General features: G+C 56.3%; 4 protein-coding genes across 4 annotated transcripts; 2 read left to right on the top strand and 2 right to left on the bottom strand.

The window, feature by feature from the left end:
• Positions 1–146: 146 nt before the first annotated feature.
• THITE_2086510 (uncharacterized protein) lies at positions 147–1,110 on the bottom strand (the record flags this gene model as incomplete). Its single annotated transcript, XM_003651308.1, has 5 exons — positions 147–295; positions 363–433; positions 547–582; positions 644–671; positions 966–1,110. 5 exons carry the CDS (start codon positions 1,108–1,110, stop codon positions 147–149), a joined length of 429 nt encoding a protein of 142 aa, XP_003651356.1.
• Positions 1,111–1,569: 459 nt separating this feature from the next.
• Positions 1,570–5,861, bottom strand: THITE_2111516 (uncharacterized protein). Its single transcript, XM_003651307.1, has 5 exons — positions 5,494–5,861; positions 5,022–5,427; positions 4,357–4,950; positions 3,840–4,307; positions 1,570–3,754 (listed from the first exon to the last, which is right to left on the bottom strand). The coding sequence occupies exons 1-5, from the start codon at positions 5,573–5,575 to the stop codon at positions 2,140–2,142; spliced, it is 3,165 nt and encodes a 1,054-aa protein (XP_003651355.1). The 5' UTR covers positions 5,576–5,861; the 3' UTR covers positions 1,570–2,139.
• A 967-nt stretch (positions 5,862–6,828) lies between these two features.
• On the top strand, positions 6,829–9,685 carry THITE_2111514 (uncharacterized protein). Its single transcript, XM_003651306.1, has 2 exons — positions 6,829–9,110; positions 9,173–9,685. The coding sequence occupies exons 1-2, from the start codon at positions 6,910–6,912 to the stop codon at positions 9,513–9,515; spliced, it is 2,544 nt and encodes an 847-aa protein (XP_003651354.1). The 5' UTR covers positions 6,829–6,909; the 3' UTR covers positions 9,516–9,685.
• A 648-nt stretch (positions 9,686–10,333) lies between these two features.
• Positions 10,334–13,034, top strand: THITE_2111513 (uncharacterized protein). The gene is made up of 3 exons (XM_003651305.1): positions 10,334–11,187; positions 11,242–11,335; positions 11,385–13,034. The coding sequence occupies exons 1-3, from the start codon at positions 10,434–10,436 to the stop codon at positions 12,883–12,885; spliced, it is 2,349 nt and encodes a 782-aa protein (XP_003651353.1). The 5' UTR covers positions 10,334–10,433; the 3' UTR covers positions 12,886–13,034.
• The last annotated feature ends 256 nt before the right edge of the window (positions 13,035–13,290 follow it).

Raw genomic sequence — 13,290 nt, 5'->3', positions numbered from 1 at the left:
AACCGAGCCCCGCGCGAAATCATACCATTTCGGATGTAGCAGCGAAAAGCGAGTAGGTCCGTCCGAGAAGTGTCCAGCCCCTGTTATACCGCTCGCCGAAAACCACCATCCCATTGTCCGCCACCCTGCCCCGTCATGATAACCGATTATGAAGCAGTCGAGATCGCGGGGCCTCTCGAACCCTTGGGGACACCAGTCCGGAAGCCGTTCTTGAACCGCCTCGACACTGTGCTGAGGTACCGCATCCGGCCGGTGCCAGTGACCTTTCTACGCTTCGCCTTCTCGGACCAGTTGTCTGTGTCGCACTCATCAGCCGTTGGGCTCCCAGCGACCGATCGGAAGCCCTAGATCTGGAAACGTACACTTGCGGGTCTTGGCAGCAGGGTAACCGCACGAGGCGCAGACCTTCTTTTGGTTGTGGAAAGCCCGGCGACTGCAGAGAATTCCTGGTCAATGTCTGCGTTGCAGAATATCGTCCTCTCGTCCTCGTTCCACGCTCCGGCCGTCTCGTCCGGCTGCTCATTCCAGGGGCTCGTATCGACTTACCCGCAGCGCTTGCAGAGGCCGTGGGTCTTGGTGTGGCTAAGATCGCAGTCAGAAATCAGGGCGCACTAAGCGTCTTTGCACTGCCCGCAGAACATACCGCTTGCCGAAGCTGGAGGTACCCTTCGCTGCAATCGTGTGTCAGCGAACCCCGTTCTGAGACCGAACGTGCATTTGCCAGCAACAAGGTATCCAAGAGAAAAGTCGATTAGAAGTAAGTTGCGATGTGGCGGTATTATGCCGGCTTTGGAGACTCGTTGCGGGATCGAGGGATCGGTGCAGGAGGACAATGGTATCGCGAACGGAATTGCTGGGGGTTCATCGCAAGAAGGGGTGAACATACTCATTTTGGCGGTGGATCTGGAAGCAGTAGAGTTAATATCGCAAGCAACGGGAGAGGTGTAGCGAGCAATCAGACTTACCTGCGTCGTCGTCGGCAAGAGGGCGCGTTGTGGTGTTCAGGTTCTCGAACTCGGGTCCCAGATCACGAAATTTTGGGAATGTGTGGCCCCAGCGATTTGCTTCAGTTAGGGCTGCGGAAAATTTCCAGCCACAAGTCAGCCTCATGGATGTGGCTGGCCTTACTAGTATGGCAAGCGGTCAACTGCGTATGGAGTAATCCATAACTACCTGGTAATTAACGATTACCCCACACCCATTTCCACCCGCGATATGGTTTCAGGTGCGTAAGATATACGCCAATGGTAAGGGCTTCTTTCCTTCTACCGGCCCTCAGCTTTCCTGCAGAAACCGGACAAACCCGTCATCAAAGATCAGCTCGCTTCCGCTGACAGGAGTGCCCAGGATTCAACGATAAGTAAACTATGTTCTGTGTAGGTACTCCTTGGCCCGTAGACTGACATCTGTTGCCGTCATGGCCTGAGAACTTACCACGGTTCCAGCCCGAGACACCGACCCTCTTAAAAAAACAACACAGATTTCTTAGAAATACGACACACCCTGCAGCGGTCCGTGCGCCCCCACCAAAACCTCGCAACGAACATCACCGCACCCCCCCGCTGACATGTCGCCATAGGAATCGCTTCAAATTGACGATGTTACGAGTACGATTTAAGAGGCTAGAAAATGCAGAGTGATTGAAAACGTTGACCTGTCAAGAAAGCTTGAAAATGCTAACCCCCAAGTGTAGTGAGGTCACGTGACACTTATCTTATCGATAAGCTATCTTATCGATAAGAGCCCCCTTTCTAGCTTTAAATCCGTCTTTGCAAATGCCCTCTCCTTTTAGTAACCAACGTGGCAGTTAACCGTTTGGATTCTCTTATTAACTCCTATCGCGATTCCTGTAGCAATACGTTAGCTTTGGGGTGCGGTGATGCTCGTTGCGAGGTTTTGGTGGGGGCGCACGGACCGCTGCAGGGTGCGTCGTATTTCTAAGAAATCTGTTTTGTTTTTTTAAGAGGGTCGCCGAGACACGAGCTTGCGTTCTGTTCGGTAACATCAGCGACACAAGAACACGAAAAACCCGGCCTCTTTGAGGACATGGATCTCTCTATTCTAGCTCACTTGGTATACTGTGTAGAATGTCTACAGACATACCACGCGGTTTCTCCATGACCGCGGGTTCAGCAACGATCAAACCTTCAGCTTGCTGAACTCGGCCAGTGTCCTCTCGTAGTTCTCCTTCGCTGCTTGAGCATCGGCAAGCTTTTTCTTTTCCGCCGTCACAACCACATCGCTGGCCTTCTCAAATCCCTCGCGTCCCATCAGCTCTTGCTGCTTTGCGATTGCGATGTTGGTCTTCTGCAGCTTGGCATTGATCTTCTTGATCTCTGCGTCAATGTCCTTGATCTGCGTGCTGACCTGCAGCAGAACCGCCACATCCGCGGAGATGACATAGACTGCACAGCCCTTCGGCGACGAGCTCTCTTCGGCATCCGGGCCAATGATGCTGACCTCGGCAATGCCTTTTCCAGACAGAGTCTTGATCGCCTGGAGCTGTGCGCTGACCTTCTCCAAGCTGGCGGCCGTGGACGCCTTGATGAATGCGCGCCCATCTGACCGGATGTTGTAGTCGGCGGCCAAGGAACGGATACCGCCAGCGCACTGAAGACCGAGTTCGTAGTCTTCGGCATCGGACGCGAACGCCAGCGCATCGTCAGGCTCAGGGTATGGAGCAAGCATGATGGATGGCACCGCATCATCCTTGGCGCGAGGGAGGCGCTGCCACAACTCCTCCGTGATGAAGGGCATGAAGGGATGCATAAGGCGCAGCGCAACATCCAGCGTCCGATAAAGGGTCTGCTGGACGCTCTGCTGCTCCTGCGGAGTGCCATCGCTCAAAATGCCCTTGCTGTTCTCGATGAAGACATCGCATAGTTCGTCATAGAAGAACTGGTATGCAAGCTTGGTGCTGGTGGAGAATTGGCGCGCCTCGAGTGCCTCGTTGATGCCCTTGACGGCAGCGTTCATCCGATGGAGGATCCACCGCTCCGGCACCGAGAGGGCCGAAGTGTCGAGTTTGGAACTCGGGACAAAGTCCTCCGGGAGCTTGCTCAAGACGTACTTGCTGGCCTGCCAGACCTTGTTGCAGAACCGGCGGTATGCATGCATCACCTTGATGTCGAAGTTGATGTCGCCGCCGCCCGTGGTGTAGGAGAGCAGAGTGAACCGAAGCGCATCGGCACCGCACTCGGGGATGCCACCAGGGAACGCGGTCTTCTGGTACTTGGTGGCGCGCTCAACCTCATCCTCCTTCAGGTTGCCAGTAAGGAGCTTCGCGTGGAGCGCCTCCAGCTCAATGCCGTTGATGATGTCGAGAGGGTCAATGACGTTGCCGAGCGACTTACTCATCTTCCTGCCCTCGGAGTCCCGGATAAGGCTGTGGCAGTAGACCTCGGTGAAGGGAACCTCGCCTGTCAGTTTGAGGCTGAGCATGATCATCCGGCTGACCCAGAAGAACAGGATATCCCAGCCAGTTTCCAGCATGCTGGTCGGAAAGAAGTTCTTGAAGTCACTGCTCTCAGTATTGGGCCAGCCGAGAATGGACATAGGCCAGAGGCCTGAGCTGAACCAGGTGTCTAGGCAGTCGGGATCTTGTTCCAGACGGAACTTCTTCCCGGCGTACTTTGCCTCGGCCCTGGCCTGCGCTTCCTCGGGAGTCCTGCCGACAACCCATTGAGAGTCGTTGGTCTCAGGGCCCTCCTCATTTTCGAAGATGACGCGGTAAGCGGGGATGCGGTGACCCCACCTGTGACAGAAAGTATTAGCGAAAAGAGCAGGTAAAAGAAGCAGAAGAAAAGAATAAAAATAAATACAAGGCATGCCACACTTACCAGAGTTGCCGAGAGATGCACCAATCGTTGATATTGGACAACCACCGGTCGTACGATTTCCTCGCGCTCTCGGGGCTGATCTTAATTTTTCCTTCCTCGACGACCTTAAGAGCAGCATCGGCCATCTCCTTCATACGCACCCACCATTGGGGTGTCATGTATGGCTCAATGACGTCCTTGGTCTTCTCACACAGGGGAATTGTCATCGGGTTGGGCTCCTTTTTGACAAAGAGGCCGCGTTTTGTCAGCTCCTCGACGACGGTGTAGCGGGCGTGAAACCTCTTCTGTCCCTGGAACATCGGGCCAGCGTTTTCGTTCAGAGTGCCATCTTCATTCAGGATGTTGATGAACTCGAGGTTGTGGCGCTCCCCCAGTTTGTAATCGTTGAAATCGTGAGCGGGGGTGAGCTTGACAGCACCGGTACCGAACTCCGGGTCGACGTAGCTGTCTTCCACAATGGGAAGAAGGCTACGGTTTGTTAGCATTCAGAAATCCATACAGGTCTGGTGCCACTGACCGGTCCGTGAAGGGGTGTCGCGCGAATTTGCCGACGAGATGGGCGTAGCGAGGATCCCCAGGGCTAACGGCAATACCACTGTCTCCAAGCATGGTCTCGGGACGGGTCGTCGCAACCTCGATCGTCAGATCCGTGCCGTCAATCGGGTATTTGAAGTACGTCAGGACACCAAACTCGATCTTCCTGTCGTAACCCGGCACCTCAAGCATTGTACGGCCGCTGATTTCCTTGTTTTCCACCTCCAGCGAGCTGAGGGCGGTTCTCAAGTGGGTGCACCAGTTCACCAAGCGGTTCGACCTGTAGATGTACCCTTCGTCGTGGAGGCGGCAGAAAGTCTCCATGGTCGCGGCACTGAGGTTCTCGTCCATGGTGAACGCTTCGCGAGACCAGTCCATCGAGCCGCCCATGAGCCTTTGAGCATTGTTGATACGCTCGTGATATTCCCCCTTCCATTCCCAGACAAGCTTTGTGAACTCCTCGCGGCCGAGCTCAAGGCGCGTCTTCCGTTGTTTCTTCCAGAGCATCTTTTCTACAACCGACTGAGTAGAAATTCCGGCATGGTCGCAGCCCGGGACCCAGAGGGTAGAGTATCCCCTCGGAGAAGTTAGACAAGACCCGAGGTGTACACAAAAAAACAATCTCAGGTGGGGTAAGTGGCCACTCACTTCATCCGGTACCACCGAATCAAGGTGTCCTGGAGGGAATTGGCCAGGGCATGACCGCAGTGCAGCGCACCGGTCACATTGGGAGGCGGTAGAGGAATAACGAACCTCCCGGCATCGGGAGACCGGGGCGGCCGCGGCTGGAAGAAACCGCTCTTCTCCCACCAAGCATACCATGCGGACTCGACTGCCTTGGGATTGTATGCCTGGAAGTGCGGGTGGTCGAACGGCTGCAAAATCTTCTTCTCGCCGTGAGGGGTCTCGTCGACGTAAGGAGGGAGGGACGGGGTCTGAGTCTTCGGAGTCGACTGAGCAGCAGCTTTCTGCACCGGCTGCTGCTGTTGCTTCAACTTGGCCTGCTTCGCCGCGAACTTGGCCGCCTTATCCGCCTTGGCCTTCTCCTTTTGCTCTGGTCACGGGAGCAGTTTTAGCATCGGCTGACCACTGAACGGGCACGGTGGAATTCGAGATTTACCATTCTTTTTGGCCGTGGCCGCATCGGGCGCAGGGCTGCCGGGAGAAGGGGAGGGAGCGGCAGCGGTCGCGTCAGGTGCCATGTTTGCTAGTCGCTGGAGGGAGTAGTGTCGAGGCGACGGTAGGTTGGAGGCCGAGGGAAGTTTGAGTAGCGGTTCCCGTCTCAGGCAAGCCAGTCGCCGCAACGAGCCCAGCATCCAGGGCTTTTGTTCCGGAGGAGTCAATGGACTAAAGCCGGGTAGGTGGGGAGGTGACTTTTAAGAGGGGCCCTTCATCAGGCGCTGCAGGAATTTCTGCCGCTCCAGGAGGGGTCAACGCATGAGTCAACTGGTAACGGAAGGTATGGAACGTATTGGAGGTGGCTTGTAACTTTGCAGCGGCTGGCGAGGAGGAATGGGCTCCACCGGCCGGCAGAGATCAACAACCCCTGGTCCGCAATATCGCGCCCGATCGCTTTTCTCCTTCATCGACACCGACGCTGCTTCGAAATGCTCAAACAACTTCTTATGTCATTGCCTTACTATGAAGGAATATTTGGATGAGTGAAAAGTAAGATGTACCACTCCAATCAATGCTTTATCTCCTTACATACTGTGGAATGGTTGTATGTAAATTAGGTAGGTAGTATAACAGAATTTCAATGCGAGGAAGTGCACGATGTCCAAGGCCCACCTTGGGTTAGGGTTGCAAGACCTGGTGAAGCTCCCTGCAAGGCTTTCCGTCAAGCTGGACGGGAGGAGATAAACGTGCCCCGCCTCAGGCATATGGCACTCCCTTTGAGAGACGCATGCTCCGCCACAGCACAGGTAAACAAGCTCACTCCAGCTGGTCAGTAACAGCGTTGTTAAACTAACAGCGTGGATCTTGATGTTCCAAGTTTATTCCCTGAGGCAGTGGTATTGCTAACATGGGAAACTGTGTGTCAGTAATCCGTACTGTCAAGAAGTCCGGAGAAATGGATCGTGTGGATGGATGGAAGTGGTCGAGCCAGAAGAAGCGGGTAGGCGCGGGGCTGAACCCGAACCCTGGCCATCCCAAAAACAAGTGAGCCAAGGAAATGCGGGGAAGACCATGGGAGCTGGCCCGACGAGCATTCCACATTCGCCACGGTCAAGTCACTTGGTGGGCAGGTGCCCGCCCCACCGCACCTGGTGCTGTAAGTCGAGGTCATCATGTGTCGTCTGTCGCTTGACTTTATCGCTCCCGAGGTCTAAAACAGCAAGAATCGCCAACTCCCTTGCCTACCTTACCTAGACTGCCCGTTCTCGCGAATGCCAGAACACGGCGGCGCGGCCTGACTCCTCGAGCAGTGCCCTGTATCATCCATGTTCCCCTCCGTATCCTAAGGACCCTTACTCCCAAGGTTTAGCCCTTTCCTTGGATCCATCATCGCCCCGCGCGTGGCAGCCACTGCACGATGCGGCCTCCTCGCGTGGCTATCCTCGTGCTCTTCTGCTCCGCATCCCTCTTCCTCATCTATCGGTCCGTCAGCTCGTTCGGCCGCCCGCGCCCGGCAGCTCAACCCTTGGCCGCGCAGAAGTCGTCGCTCCGCGCCTTCTTCTCGTTCAGTGCGCCGTTCTCGCTATTTCCACCAAACGCGGCCATCAGCCTTACCGATGACAACAGCACCTTCTTCCCCGCCCGACCCGCCGCGTTCGGACCTCCTTTGCCTGCTAGCGGCCTCAGCGGACAGTTGTGGATAGGCAGTGGCTTCTCTGAAGAGAGTCTCCAGGACGGCGATGGAGAGGGCGAGTTGGGATGCAGCGATATTCCCGGTTGGGAGGATGGTAGGTCTCAGCCTGCCCTCCAAGTGGCAGAGCGGGGCTCCATCAGCAACAAGCGCGCCCACGGCGCAGCCGACGGCAGGAGCCCAAAGGCTGATTTGGGAATGGACCCTGTGGTCGATCGCGACGCGGTTGAGGAACCATCTGAACGCGAGTCCAAGCCCGTGAACGACGGAACAGATGACTATCTTCACCAGCAAACGCGAAGCACTCGGAGCGAAGGAACGACGACCTCGGCATCGAGCCATGCTGATATCCAGTCAATTCAGGAATCGGCCGAGATCACGGGAAAGATTGTTCTCCTTAGTCGAGGCGGTTGTGGGTTTCTCGAAAAGGTCAAATGGGCGCAGCGACGTGGAGCCATCGCTGTCATTGTCGGGGATAACCAGAAGGGGGGACCTCTAATCCAAATGTTTGCCCGGGGCAATGTGGACAACGTCACAATTCCCTCCGTTTTCACATCCCGTACGACCGCCCACCTCCTTTCCTCACTCACGCAACCCGGTAGTTTCATCGAGGATACTCTTGACGAGCACGGCAAGCCTAAGCTAAGCGTCCAGCGCTCGGTCAAGGGCGGAAAGGATCAGAGGTCGAGAGACAGAGTGCTCTCCGCCAAGGCTGCGTCCAGAACGTCGGCGCTGGCGTCGCCTGCCCAGCAAAGCCCTCCACCTGAGATCGCAAGATCTACCCGTGTTCGAAGAAGTTGGATTTCGCGAATTTTCCGTTGGAGTGGCGATCAAGGTACTTCCTCCGACTGGGGACGAACCCGAAGCAGCGCCGGCTCTGACCGGGTCTTGGTCGACAACCCGGACAACAACTTGGACAAGCCTACCAAGAATAGCCTTGGCAAGACGGCAGAAGGTGAAGCTCAGGACGGCGGCTCCCATATTGAAACTCGGAACTGGCGCAATTCCGACCTGCCTGGACGCACCGCGAAGAGGAACGAGGATTCGACAACAAGGAAGTCCATCAATGGCGATGCCCAGCTTTTCCATTCAGCTCCTTCGGCCAGGCAAGTTGGCAAGGCAGGTCGTGGCCCGTCTGCGGATATCGACAGACCAGAGGGTGGCATCAACGCCCCAAGGAGTGGGCGATACAAAGCAAGCGCCGTTGAAAACGCTGCTACGCACAGTCCTGGAACGTCTGGTTCCTCTTACCCCCGAGGGCGCGGGCTCTTCCCCAGGATCTTCGGTGGCGAGGACGACTCAAAACATAAACAAGATCAAATGTCAGACAAAAGCCAAAGCCCTCCGGCCACCAATCCGGTGCCGGTTCCTCCATCCGCAGGTGGAAATGAGGCGCGCGAGGGCCTTTGGGTCACCATCACGCCTACTGGCAGCGCCAGCCCCTTTTTCGACACCCTTTTGGTTCTAGTGATCAGTCCTTTGATAACACTGACAGTTGTGTACGCGTTACTCATTCTTCGGGTCAAGATTCGGATGCGGCGTTGGAGAGCGCCGAAGTCAGTGATAGAGCAGCTGCCGGTACGGACATATCACGCAGTCGCCCCGTCGCCGACACAGTCGCCGAGGACACCGTCGCCAGCGAGCTCCTCGCCCACCACACCGTTACTCCAAGGCTCTTCTCGGTCGCGACCTCGATCTCGCACCACCACAGATGTCCCAGAAGCCGCAGCTTTGCTGGGGCCCGACGGCGTCTCGCCGACGGCAAGGACGCGTTCTCGCGAGAAGAAGAAGCCAAGCGGAACATCAAGCCAATGGAGAAAGTACATGGGCAGACAAGTGGAGTGTGTTGTCTGCTTGGAAGAGTACGTCGACGGTGTCAGCAGGGTCATGCGCCTTCCCTGCGGACATGAATTTCACGCTGAGTGCATGTAAGCCAACCCGCGAATCCGGAAGCACACCAGAAGGTTGAGCCGTGCTGACCTGGCCCCAGAACGCCGTGGCTTACCACGAGACGGCGCACATGCCCAATTTGCAAGAGTGACGTTGTCCGATCGCTCGCTCGCCATTCTTCGCCGGGCCCGCAGTACGAGCCGTTCCGGGAGGATAGCTACGATAGCAGCGGCGAATCCTCGGATACTTATCAGAACAGGCTCCCTTCTCCGAACCGGGTGGATGATCTCGAGCGGGGACCCACGTGGACCCAGGCATCCAGACAGGAGTGGCAGCCGGCCCGCCACGATGTTTGGTTCTCTGCCCTGACTAGCCGCTGGGCGGGCAACTCATCCTTTTCGAGGGAGCGGGAAGCGTCAGGGGAAGACGGTGATCGTCGTTAAGCCCTCTCACGGTCTACTCGGGTTGGACACTCGTGGACGAGGCGGCAGCCGGGATATCGCTAGTCTGCCTTCTTGCATTTTTGAATGGGTTATTGGCGCTCGGGCATTGCGACGGACGAGGGAATGAATGGGCTTTGGGTTCGGGAGCTTTCTGCCGGGCGCTCTGTTGACACTCGTTTCTGCATGTTTATAGTGATACCTCTTTTCTTTCGTTTCTCGAATACCCTACTCTCAGCATTGTCGGCCACATGCAGATTTCACGAGGCACCTCAGTGTGGAACTGGCCGCAACAATTATGTCGCGCGTTTCTTGATTTGCTGCGAGTGGTCCCTGAACCCGTCAGAGAGGAGCTTTGTGGGTTGGATGACCTGCCGAGAGTTTCAAATACCAACTCAGCTGCCTTGTCTCCTGGGAAATAAATAGCATGGATACTCTGTCGTTTGAGCAAGAGGGATGTCGAAAAGTGGATGGTAAACCTGTTTGTTGGGCGCACTTAAACATCAACCCTAACCCCGATTTTTCTCCCCAAGGAACGCCAGTGTCTGGACGCGTGCATCGCGACTTCCACCGTGAGCAAAGAATCTCCCTGGCCAAACGGCATTTTCGAGTCACAGTAAGGAATTCGGTCCCGAAAAACGGACGGGGCTCATAGGCTCCAGTGTTGGAAGACACTTCCTTCTGCTCACCAACTGAGCAGACCGCGGATACGTTACGCATTTCTTCCACTGCGCTCCACTGCCTTTCACGGAGCGAAACAGCTCGGTCAAGGCGACAGCTTCGCTCTCGAATTCTCGAATGACGAATAAGACGTCAAGCATCATCTTGCTCCTGGTCCCTTACCCAAGATACGGCACCTAGTTAGCCAATTTCATTGACTTGCCGAGCAGGGGCGGCGACCTTCTTCACCCATGGGACGCCATGCCGCGGTATCTCGCTCCTGCCAGGATCGGCCTGCTGGCTCTCGTTGAACTGTACGCTGAAGGGGCCGTTCCGAACGATGCCATCATTCCGGTGATCGACTTCATTACAACTCATCTCCTGGACTGCAGCCTGATCAATCCATCCGCGGGCCTCGCCGAGCGATGGAAGAAGGCAGACAGCACGATCAAACTGATCGCGTCTGTCCACCACTTCGAGGAGTTGCTGGGCGGCTATCCCGCCGCTGATCGTCTGCCCGGCCGCCGCCTCTGGGACAGGTTCCTGGAGAAGCTCTGGGGGATCGACTCGCTGCACAGCTTGCACGAGTTCTTTGACCAGTTACCGAACCTCCTGCAGAGGACGAAAGCCGAGCTGAGGGAGCTCGCGGCGCGGGGCGAGGAGCCTCCGTCCGGCGTGCTCTTCTCGCGCAACTCCCCATTCGGCGTCTTCCTCAGGAGGTCGTACCTGGAGTTCTCGAGGATGCAGTTCAGCCAGGCGGCTGAGCTCTGGAAGGTGTTCGTCAAGTACCGCCAGCCTACCGCGGCATACTGGAGACGCCGCAACCCCCACTACAGCCGGCTCAGCTTTGACTCGGTGCTCTTGGCCGGCGAGCACGAATGGGGCGATCAAACGGACGAGATTGCCGTGGCAGCGTACGGAAACATGCTGCTTATGGACGACGAAGATGCTACGGTGCCTGTTAGCACCGACGAAATAGAGAGCCTGCTTGAATTCCAGATTGAGCAGGTGCAGAGTATGATATTCTGCGAATCATTATGAAATTTGGTGAGCTGGCTAACGGGAACAGAGTACGGAGTCAGGGTGCCGACAGAGATCAGGGAGCAATTTCAGACGCTGCTGAAGAGCAGTCGTACTGTCCCAAGCCTGTCGCATTACCTCAGGTAAGTTCTTTCTGATACCATATTACGGGTGTCATGTTGACGAAGGCAGCTTTTCAGATTCGTGGCGAGCTGGGGACCTCCCAGCGTCTTTCGATTACCTCCACAGATACTTCGACTACACCATGCAGAGCCGGGATCGATTGTTCTACCAATACGCCTTGCTCAACCTCGGCATTGTGCAGTCGGACTTTGGCTGCCATAGAGAGGCCGTGGCAACCATGCTGGAAGCGATCACAACAGCCAAAGAAAACAGAGATACGACATGCCTCAATTTCGCTCTGAATTGGTTCTTTCACTTTGGCAGAGCTCACCCTAACCTTGTCAGAGAGCTCCAAGACAGCAGCATGCTTGGCACCGGTAAGGAGTCGCTCGTGTTCCTCCGGGCCAAAGCGAAGGAGACGGGCATGTGGATACTCTGGAGCTCGGCGCTCTTGAGCGAGGCCAAGCTTGGGCTCGCAAACGGCGAGAGTGTCTCGGCTTCCATGGAAAGCATGGTGCGAAGTTCCCAGCTCATTGTGGAGAAGAATGTGAAGACGATGATCGGCCCTCAGCTCTCGTTGGTCATCGCTCTGTGGGATAGGCTCGGTCTCGGTGTTCTTTCGACCATGGTCTGCGACGTGTTTCTCCGCTGTCACGGGCGCAGCGCGGTCCTTGACGATCGGCTGAAGCTCACCTGCCGGATGGCCGGCTTACTGGCTGCGAAAGGGAAGTACGGGGATGCGTTTGCGAAGCTGGACACCATCGACCCGAGCATGCTCCGCTCCGCAAAACCTGATCAATACTGGCACCTCTACCGTGGCATTCTCAAACTGCGCCGCGATCTCCATCACAATAACCTCGAATCCGCTGAGAATCTACTCTACCAGCTCCTCCAGAGCGGCCCGGAGGATATCGACCCCGATCTGGTCTTCATCATTGACTCGTTACATATCGAGGCACTCACCCGGCGTCAGGACTTCAACGCTGCCTTCAGCAAGATCGAAAAGCTCATGTCCCAACTCCGGGAGGAAAACAGGGACGTGTCTCTTCGCATCCGTCTACTGCTCGCCAAAGTCCACCTCTTTGACTGCATCGGCCGGCCAGAGAAAGGTTTTACCCTTGCCATGCGCGCAGCAGGCATGGCGTGGCGCGCCCGTCTCGTCGCGTTGCTGTGGCAAGCAATCGGCGCGGTAGCCAACATTCTCAACGCGCTCGGCGAGTTCGCGGCCGCTGAGCAGCTTCTCGTCGCTGTCTTGCCCCGCAGCCTCGAGACGGATGCGACCTACACAAACGGGGTGTTGTACAGCTTGCTGGCAGACGCGCGGATAGGCCTGGCGGGAGAAGTGCAGGGCCGCGGCAGGGCGACCGAACGGGCCGAGATGCTGGCTAAAGCCCTCAAGGCGCTCGACGCCGGGTACCAGTGCTTTTCGGCGGTGGAGGATGTCAACAAGAGATGCGAGATGATGGCGAAGAAAGCGACGGTTCTTAGGGCCGAGGGGGACCATGTGCGAGCTGCTGAGTGTATTGATACGTATCTGAGGTTATGGGAGGAGGAGATGGCAAGGAGATAATGCGGGACAGGAGAATTAGCACGAGGCCAAGGGAAGAGATGAAGGCAGGAACACCGATGACAGCTTCTGATATTTGCGCTGGCGACTGTATTGGTGTCGGTAAAAAGTGGCTGCCGATTCGGGTATCCCAAATTTTATGCCCGGCAATGAAGAGGCACTTTCTTCTGACTCGGTGCTCCCCGATATAGCCGTCAAGGTTCTATCCCCTCAACTTTCCCGTGCCAAGACACCTGCACCGGCCAGCATTCTGCTTGCAAGCAGTTCCTACTGTGTAGACAAGCGAGCACGCAAGCAACTATCACGCGATTAGTATCGGCGAACGGGCCTCATTCCTGGATTCCGGTTCTTCGACGCTAGGAAACATGTACAGTTGTCTGTCAGCTTTCGCCGTATTTCCTTGATCGT

Source organism: Thermothielavioides terrestris, chromosome 2 (assembly GCF_000226115.1).
Source record: "Thermothielavioides terrestris NRRL 8126 chromosome 2, complete sequence".
NCBI classification, from domain to species: domain Eukaryota; kingdom Fungi; phylum Ascomycota; class Sordariomycetes; order Sordariales; family Chaetomiaceae; genus Thermothielavioides; species Thermothielavioides terrestris.
The sequence above is the reverse complement of the archived record's forward strand: the minus strand, read 5'-3'. Positions and strand labels throughout refer to the sequence as shown.